The sequence below is a fragment of the Mytilus edulis genome, chromosome 10, assembly GCF_963676685.1.
Source record: "Mytilus edulis chromosome 10, xbMytEdul2.2, whole genome shotgun sequence".
Classification (NCBI taxonomy): domain Eukaryota; kingdom Metazoa; phylum Mollusca; class Bivalvia; order Mytilida; family Mytilidae; genus Mytilus; species Mytilus edulis.
The window spans coordinates 47944010-47954369 of record NC_092353.1 but is presented as its reverse complement, the minus strand read 5'-3'; the positions used below and the strand labels follow the sequence as shown (position 1 = coordinate 47954369).

At 32.2% G+C, this 10360-nt stretch overlaps 1 protein-coding gene across 1 annotated transcript; it reads right to left on the bottom strand.

Annotated features, from left to right (window-relative positions):
- Nucleotides 1-3629: 3629 nt before the first annotated feature.
- LOC139491366 (perlucin-like) lies at nucleotides 3630-9848 on the bottom strand. The gene is made up of 5 exons (XM_071279005.1): nucleotides 9759-9848; nucleotides 7919-8019; nucleotides 5661-5769; nucleotides 4113-4326; nucleotides 3630-3703 (listed from the first exon to the last, which is right to left on the bottom strand). The coding sequence occupies exons 1-5, from the start codon at nucleotides 9793-9795 to the stop codon at nucleotides 3670-3672; spliced, it is 495 nt and encodes a 164-aa protein (XP_071135106.1). The 5' UTR covers nucleotides 9796-9848; the 3' UTR covers nucleotides 3630-3669.
- Nucleotides 9849-10360: the final 512 nt, after the last annotated feature.

Sequence of the window (10360 nt, the reverse complement as noted above, 5' to 3'; positions counted from 1 at the left end):
AACCTGCTTAAAAGTATGTAATCTGTTGTAGGATGATTTTTTGTAAAAGAAGGAAAGGTATCAAAAGTATCTTAAACATGAACTGGTATCAATATAACGTTTTGAATTTTTCTTCACTTAAGTTTTGTCATGAACTTCATTGTGTAAAAATGTGTCGTTAAATCTTTAATAAAACATGATAATATAGGCTATTGTGATAAAACTGTATATAATTCAATAGTGTGATCGTTTTTGCTTTTTTATATATAGTTGACTTTTTACTCCTATTGTGGAGGTGTGCCTAGATTGGCAGAAGATAGACAATACAGATACAGTCACTCGAAATAGATTCCACTAATAAAATAAAGTTTACCTAAAAATCAAAATAATTCATGCATTCTGTAGATTTTTTTTATTCATTTTCATAGGGCCTGTGTCGTTAAATCTTAAATAAAACATGATAATATAGGCTATGCCTGTGTCGTTATTTACGTGACGATAAGTGAATGACAAAAATGATTGTGTTTATTTTCACACGGCCTGGGTCGTTGCTTACACTTGGGACAACATATAACGATTCAGTCAATGTGAAAATGGCTTGCATGAATCTTAAATAAAACATGATAATATAGGCTATGCCTGTGTCGTTATTAACGTGACAAATAAAACATGATAATTTAGGCGATGCCTGTGTCGTTATTTACGTGACGATAAGTGAATGACAAAAATAATTGTGTTTATTTTCACACAGCCTGGGTCGTTGCTTACACTTGGGACAACATATAACGATTCAGTCAATGTCAAAAAGTGCTTGCATGAATCTTAAATAAAACATGATAATATAGGCTATGCCTGTGTCGTTATTTACGTGACAAATAAAACATGATAATTTAGGCTATGCCTGTGTCGTTATTTACGTGACGATAAGTGAATGACAAAAATGATTGTGTTTATTTTCACACAGCCTGGGTCGTTGCTTACACTTGTGACAACATATAACGATTCAGTCAATGTGAAAATGGCTTGCATGAATCTTAAATAAAACATGATAATATAGGCTATGCCTGTGTCGTTATTTACGTGACAAATAAAACATGATAATTTAGGCTATGCCTGTGTCGTTATTTACGTGACGATAAGTGAATGACAAAAATATTTGTGTTTATTTTCACACAGCCTGGGTCGTTGCTTACACTTGGGACAACATATTACGATTCAGTCAATGTGACTTGGGACAACATATAACGATTCAGTCAATGTGAAAATGGCTTGCATGAATCTTAAATAAAACATGATAATATAGGCTATGCATGTCGTTATTTACGTGACGATAAGTGAATGACAAAAATGATTGTGTTTATTTTCACACGGCCTGGGTCGTTGCTTACACTTGGAACAACATTCTTATATAACGATTCAGGCAATGAATCTTAAATAAAACATGATTATATAGGGTATGTAATGTAAATTTACCAAACTTCTGGAAATATAAACGGAAGAGGAAGTTGTCTATGAATAAAAGCCGGGGTGATGACGGACACATATCCGGACTTCTTTTTTTCCGTTTTTCTCCCAAAATAACCGAAACTGAATAATCATAAGAATGGATGACAAATGCGACTATGCATGGTACATATAGGACATACAGTCACAATGATCAATTTATTGTGGAAGGAGGAGAAGCGACACCAAAAATGAGGTCTTCTCGTTTAATAGTATAGATAATATAGGCTATGCATGTGTCGTTATTTACGTGACGATAAGTGAATGACAAAAATGATTGTGTTTATTTTCACACGGCCTGGGTCGTTGCTTACACTTGGGACAACATTCTTATATAACGATTCAGGCAATGAATCTTAAATAAAACATGATAATATAGGGTATGTAATGTAAATTTACCAAACTTTTGGAAATATAAACGGAAGAGGAAGTTGTCTATGAATAAAAGCCGGGGTGATGACGGACACATATCCGGACTTCTTTTTTTCCGTTTTTCTCCCAAAATAACCGAAACTGAATAATCATAAGAATGGATGACAAATGCGACTATGCATGGTACATATAGGACATACAGTCACAATGATCAATTTATTGTGGAAGGAGGAGAAGCGACACCAAAAATGAGGTCTTCTCGTTTAATAGTATAGATTCCAATCGTGTATCAACCAATCAGAAGCCGTAAGGATTCTATTCTGAGTACCATCTTGGGGTAAAAAACTTGCCGGTAAAATGTAAACAAATAACTGCGCTCTTGTAACCTATACCTTAGTGAAAAAAATTTCCCAAAATTAAGCGCCCGAGCCAAAAGGCGCGCTAGCGTCTATCTAGATAATATCACATCTCAAAACATTATCTGATCACTCTCTGAATTTAAAGAACTAGTTTTTGCGCGCCGATCAGGCCAAAAATTGGAACTGATTTTTTCACCAAATATGGTACTGGTCAAAGAGACTTGAAGATAATGTTAATTTACTGGCCTAATTTTTCGAAGGTCGTCCAGCACTGATCAATCATATTGTCGACAAAACCGTTCTGATATGGAAAAGCTACATCGAATTTTGAAGAACGGCTTTATATGAAACAATTTCTTGAAAAATCACGTTTTTGAAACAGACTATAGTTTTTCCAGATTTTGCAAATATGATAATATTACTACTTTGGCAAGAGAAACTATTCTTGAACTACAATATTCAATGCCAAGATTAATTTTTCTACTTTGCAATTTAACTAAATCGTTGGAATTTGCTTAGGGACCCTTTTGGCCAATTTTCACGAAATTAACTTTTTGCTAGAACAGCAATTGAGACATGGTCATTATGGTTAAAAACCAAAATTTACCTTCAAATTCAAGATAAATACATTCTTTTTCCGGTAAAAACAGTAGATATCACAAAAATGTTCTATTCTCTTCATACTTTGTCGACATTCGAGCCCACCCTAGATTTATATATAGAAATAAATACAAATAGGAAACAGACTATAGCATGAATTCACGTTGATGAAAAGTCCATTTGACCCCATTTCTCACTGTTTCACATTTTTTCCGAGCATAATGACTATTTTTGATATTTTTCAAAGCCTTATTAAAAAAAGTGTCATTTCTCTATAGGTTACAAGAGCGCAATTATTCGTAATGCATTTTCCATAGGGTACCACTAGTGTTCCGTAATTTTTTCTCGAAGACTACACAAATTAGGGAAAAACGGGTAGCAGTTCCTCTTACTAGAAATGCCAATGTTGCATAACAACTAAAAAACAATATAAGGTCATGCGGCTCAAATTGACTTAAAATGCAGTTGAAAAAGATCGTCTGCTTTTTCGCTTAATGAAAAAGGCATATTTTTAATGGGTCCGACGTGCAGAAATGGAAGATATATTCTATACTTCGTAAAATGTGAATATGATTTTCGGCAATTTTTAAACCTAATTGGATAAGCTTTCGATTAAATGTAATTCCAATCGTGTATCAACCAATCAGAAGCCGTAAAGGATTCTATTCTGAGTACCATCTTGCCGGGGTAAAAAACTTGCCGGTAAAATGTAAACAAATAATTGCGCTCTTGTAACCTAACTGGGTAATCAGTGGAATAATACAGGAAACATCAAGAAAAGCTTGGTATTTTGAAAAAAATACTGTAACAAACATATTTGGTGAATAAATATATAATGTCGTTAAAAAAATAATCTTTATTTTCCTACGATACTCCCACTAGCTGGATATCTACAAAATAAAAGGTATTAAGATAAAATGAATAATAAAAAAGGACAAATATTAAACTTCTTCTTCACTTATATGTATGTTGTAATCAATAAAATATGAATAATAGTTTTTTTCTCAAAGAACTTTAACAAATTTCTCGCTAATTTGCAGTGTTAAAAATGATGAAAAGTACTTTAATATAAGAATAGTTGTTAAGAATACAGTTATGTTAATTAAGTTTGTTAAGCTGTTTTGATATTTTAAAACACTGTTTGATTAAAATGCTTATATAATTCCACGCGTGATTTGTGTGAATCGATCAGTTACTTCGACTTATAGATTCAACGTTAACATAAGATTTGAAGTTATTCATGCACATGTAATCATTATGTTAAATATTACAATTCTACAGGAAAATGATTTAACTTACTCCATTTCGCATATAAAGTTATCTTCAACAGAACAAGGAGCATCGTTCCATGTACCGACTTTATTCCAGTTTCCAATTTCAAGACAGTCCTCGTTACTGTGACTATTGCTTGGTTCATTATGATACCAGTTAGTGTAGGATACTGGTTTCCCTGTGGACGCCCATACCCAGTATCCCTCAATTACTTCATCTGTTCCGTCTATCCAATAGTCATCTAAAGATTGACTAATCAATGTTGTAATATGTATAATGATTGGTTTTCCTTTAACCAGTATATATAATCATAATTATCAACTGATAACGTGCCTTAATATAATTTGCGTGTAAATTTGAACTATATTTAGTTATTTATTTTATTTTCAATAGTGATGCACAATGTACAGTGCATCATAAGCCTATTTGGCTGGCTGAAAATTAATTGTATATATATGAATGTAATTATTTGTTATAATTCAGGTTGCACTTTAATATTAAGATATTTATTCATATAATAGTTTACATCTGGTGCAAGAAAATTGGTACCGTTAATTTTATCATTACCCTTTGATTACGTATCACGCATTGACTGAAACTGAAATTAAGACATTGATGATGTTGCATGACGGTTTACATGCATGTTACTTCAAAACGGGAACATATTTGACAGGGCAAACTTTTCAGATCAAAACAGACTAACCACGGATCCCTTAGATAATCGTGTGTCACTCTCCTGACACGAAGCGTCGGATCCGACTGGACGGTACTGCGTTTTTATGCATCTTGCATAGGACTCTCGACTTTGACAAGGAGTTTACTGTCGGACGGAAGAAGTCCTTGAATTATCATATCTCATACCAAAAAAGTTACAACTTCTTGCCATATATTCATTGAAAACATATAAACAAAATTAAATGCGAACCTTGCAAATCTTATCTTCGTAAACAAACTCATCATAGATACCAGGATTAAATTTTGAATTTACGCCAGACGCGCGCTTCGTCTACAAAAGACTCATCAGCGACGCTCTAATCCAAAAAAGTTAAAAAGGCTAAATAAACTTTAAAGTACGAAGTTGAGGAGAATTGAGGACCAAAATTCCTAAAAGTTTTGCCAAATCCTGAGGTAGAAAAACCTTAGTATTTCAAAAATTCCAAAATTTTGTAAACAGATAATCTATAAATATGACCATATCAATGATAATTCATGTCAGAACAGAAGTGCAAGCTACTGGTCTGGTGATACCCTCGGGGAATTAACACTACACCAGCAGTGGCATCGACCCAGTGGTTGTAAATAAATTCATCATAGATACCAGGATTAAATTTTGTATTGACGTAATTTTTGTCATTTTTACACTTAAATATATTTCAGTTGGTCTGGTTGTTGTCGCTTTGACACATTCCCCATTTCCTTTCTAAATTATATTCAACATGATTTTAAACGAACAAAATGACAAATGAGAGGGTTTTTTTTATATTTTATGTAACTCTTTACCATATTTATTTGCTCTTCATGATAGGGTAGTTAACAAAATCTTTTTCTTATACCTATGGATTTTAAAGTACATACGAACAGTTCCAGAGTATCTTTCGATCTTCTCAATTGTATCAATAAGAAATGTATTTTCTTCGCTAGTTTGTACATCAGCAAGTTGCGAGTGGATTGCTTTACAAAAACTCTGTAAATGAAATAGCAATGTGTCCAGTTGACCTAGTTTCAAATTTAAACAAGAGATAGCAATAGGACTTTAAACGTTCATTTTCAAAATAGCTGTAATCAGACAAATTCGTGACACGAAAAAAAAAAGACGAAAAGACTAACGTGTATTAACAAGATCAATACATTTTTTTCTCCAAAATACCCAAATAAACCTTGAGTAAACTCAACCACTAGTGCTACGAGTGACGACCATAATGTGTCAATGCATTCAGTTAATATACCCAGTAACGCAAATAACTCATATAAAAAATGTTCACGATTTGTTTTGATGATGGTACTTTTTGCAACATGATAGTATCTTTTTGTCATAACATTGAAATAAAAAAAATCGAAAATATTTAATGTTTATAACCAAAGAAATATTGTATAAAGATTTTGTCAAGTTTCAACACTATTAAAAACGCAAGCAAAGGAAACTTTAACTCCAAATAATTTAATGAAGACAGACTGAGTGTGTGTTTCTTTTATTGTTGAGTATATTGTCCTATTGTCCTAAAATATCAGCTATTACATCAAATAGGTTAATGTTATTTACAAAACAAATTAATACCCATTAAAGTTGTTTTATTAGATATCAAACATTATGTATATAACATATAGCTGAGAGGATTGTTACCCCGAGAAAACATTGTTAATTGAGGTGAATCCAAGGTTGACAATGTCTTTACGAGGGGTAGCAATCTGCTCTATCACCCTATCAGATATGTGTTATTTAATTTATTATACTGAATGTTCTGTTATTATTGTCGATTAAATTTCAAATTCAAAGTAATAAACTATGACATCTTGTACATAACAACCATCCGTATTTAATAAAGTGCACACTTGATCAAGCGTCTCCATGAAGGGTAATAGAGTAAATTAACACCCTCGTATTAGCCAATCAAAATCTGGCATTTTAATAAAAATATTTGTCGAACTACGGTGTAATGCAAATCAGTCATTGCAGGACAAAACAATACTTTATAAAAACAAATAGTTGATTATGTGTTTAACGAATTTCTAAAATGTAATAAAGTGATGTTGTACTGATCATGCAGTCGCACTTTATTTTTTTCTCATTGATTATTTTTTTTGTCATCATTTATTTTGCTAGTTTATTTCTAAACATAGACTCATTAAAGACGGTCCATTTTGGTATTAATATTGATTCACTCATTAGGTGTTTGCATCCGAAATATTTACGCATTCATACTGAAGTTGTTGGCATGATGCTGGTTATGTTACTCCCGGATATTTTATATTGGCATGCTACTTAAATGATGAAGACATAATCTTTCAATCAGTTTAATTGAGGTATAGAGCTGGCAGGTTTGTACTAGTAGTCCTGTATTGATGTATGTATCATTGTTATTAAGCTTTTTTGTTTGTTTCATCTGATTTCTATTCTGACATTGAACCCGGACTTCTTTTAACTGAACTTTATGGGCATTTTGCTGTGTGTTTCCTTATTCTACATTGGCTAGAGGTTAAGGGTTAAGATATCACAAAACATGTCAAACCCCGCCGTATTTTGTACCTGTCCCAAATCAGGAGCGTTAAGTCTTTGTTAGTCTTGTAGGAGTTTAAAATCTAGTTCATTTATATGTTTCGGAGTTACTATAACAAGAAGATGTGTTATGATTGCCAATGAGACAACTATCCACAAAAGACCAAAATGACACAGACATTAACAACTATAGGTCACCGTACGGCCTTCAACAATGAGCAAAGCCCATACCGTATAGTGAGCTATAAAAGGTCCCGATAAGACAATGTAAAACAATTCAAACGAGAAAACTAACGGCCTTATTTACGTAAAAAAAAAAAGAACGAAAAACAAATATATAACACCTAAACAAACGACAACCACTGAATTACAGGCTCCTGACTTGGGACAGACACATACATAAATAATGTGACGTCCATTTTCACTTAACTAGAATTAAAATTGAGAATGAAAATAGAGCACGTTTTTTTTAATGGAATAGAAGAAACCCGCCTCCGGGTTCGGAATTCGATGGCTGTAATGAAGACCCATTTGTGACTTTGAACTGCATGTTGTCTGTCCTTCGGTCGTGTTGATGTATTTTTGACATATTTCCTATTGCCATTCTCATTACACTTACCGCTGCACTAGTCCATGATCTTTTTGTGTCACTGATATAATAACACGAATTACCATGATGGAACCATCCTCGCTCACATTCAGAGAAAACTAGAGTAACGGCTAATAAAATAAGAGGCAAATCTATACTAGCATGAAAAATGTGCTTGACTAGTGCAAATACCACTTTATAAAGTTTGTCTGTCCGATGAGCTGTCCTTGGTTAACCTTCATCAGGAACGTTCAAAAGCAAATATATAAAGCCAATTATGGTAAATATAAATAAAACTTGAGGAGAAAAGAAAAAGGACGGTAAAATAATGTCCAAATTTACATTAGGGAAACTTTGCCTGATTGATTTTGATCATTAACTTCTAAATCTTTTCTACAATTACCAGCAAAACGAATGGATAACAACTGTCATGTTCCTGACTTGGTACATGCATTTTGTATAAAAAAAAAATGGTAGATAAAACCTAGTTTTATAGCTAGCTTAACTTTTCACTTGTATGAAAATTGCATTGAATTCCGTTATGTTGACAACGATGTGTGAATAAAACAAACAGACGTAAGAGGTAAAAATGTCAAAAATTGGGGCACTGCAGTCAACATTGTGTCTTTATCAAAATAAAAACAAAGTATTATGTTTATGACCAATAACCTATAAATCATACAGTAACCACTACTATTTCTTTGCTTAAAACATACTCTTTTTTTACATTGTCATTTCGGGGCCTTTTATAGCTGACTATGTGGTATGGGCTTTGCTCATTGTAGAAGGCCGTACGGTTACCTAGAGTTGTTCATTTCTGTGTCATTTTGGTCTCTTGTGAAGAGTTGTCTCATTGGCAATCATACCACATCTTCTTTTGTATATATCAATAAAATCATGGCGGATATCCTTGTAAAACGTATGCAAAAATTACTTATTTATATGCACTTAATAATTTGAATAACATATATCTTAGTTTCAGTTGACGTACATCTGACTTCAATTACAACGATTTAGCAGGAGTCGGATTGGATGTTTTAATACAAATGTAAAAACACAATATTTGGATTAGGAATGAGTTATGACGGCTGTTTTAATTGGCTAATAAATGATGTTTGATGCTTTCAAATTTCAAATATGAAATGCTGCATTACATAACATCCAGCTGCTCTGTTTGTTAACAAATGCGATTATAACTAGCGATACCTCCTCTTGAACATGAGCCATATGTTCCCTTTTTATCATTACTTTGAAGTTGGAAAAATCCTACTGATGGTACATTGCTTGATGAAATATTTTAAATAATGATTTTGTGGTTAAAAATTAATGATAAACTCTATTGTGTGATTAGGTTTTTTTTTTGTTAATTTTACTAGTTTTCATCATTAATAGTCTGTAGCGTCAGTTGCGAAAAACAAATAAAAAAAAAACATTTACTTATAAAAAAAGGACAATATGAATCACCAACAATTTTGGACTACGTAACAGACTACATAAACCACCAACACCAGACTCAAAATATATCACAGTAAACTAATGCATTTTGACAAACACAATATTTCTTAAAAGTAAAGCATCATATATATTATAACGTTACAAAATAAGTGATATGATGAATGCAAATTGAAAATTATCAAAGAAACCAGGCTAACAAACAAACAAACGCATCACTAATGCTCGAATCAACAAATCAAAACACCAAATCAAGTAGAAAGATGAGAAGCATTGAAGAACCAAACGTTTCCAAAGGTTAACCAAATATAGCAACAGAAAGGATTTTCTTGCGGGAAACACATTTAATATTTCGAACAATTTAAGTTTTATAAACAGTTAATTTATCTTTACATGCAAGTTAATTGTCAGTACTTACACCAAAGCAGAAAACTGATAAACGCTAAATACACCATGGTACTAGTACTGAATCTCTGTTTATAAGCAGATTTAAACAGATAAGCGTAATAATTTGCCTTAAATATGATAAAACAAGAAGATAATAATGAGAGACTTCAATGGTAAAGGGGTCACATATTAAGATAAGGATATCAATGCATGCATTGAATTCGGAATCATTACAATTTAAATTTGAAACATTTGAAGTTAAAATAAAATTTAATTTTATGTTTTTTTTTAAATGAATGTTAATAATAAACTCATCATACACACCAGGAGAAAAATTATTTTTCCGCCCGATGCGTGTTTCAGCAGCAGCTGTATAACAATATAAAAAAAAACAACAACAATCAGAAATCCCAAATGAATATACAAATAACAAATTGCATCAGAATGGACCATTCACTCTGTATTCATTTTGAATTGTTATCAAACGTTTTGAGAAAAGTGTTCATTTCTGCTTCATAAATGTCTCCAATGTCAAAAGTAACCGTCTATAATATTTATAAATGTAATGTTTAAACCATTTCTCAAAATAGTAAGCTGATACCAAAGTATTAATAAATAAGTTGATGAGAGAAA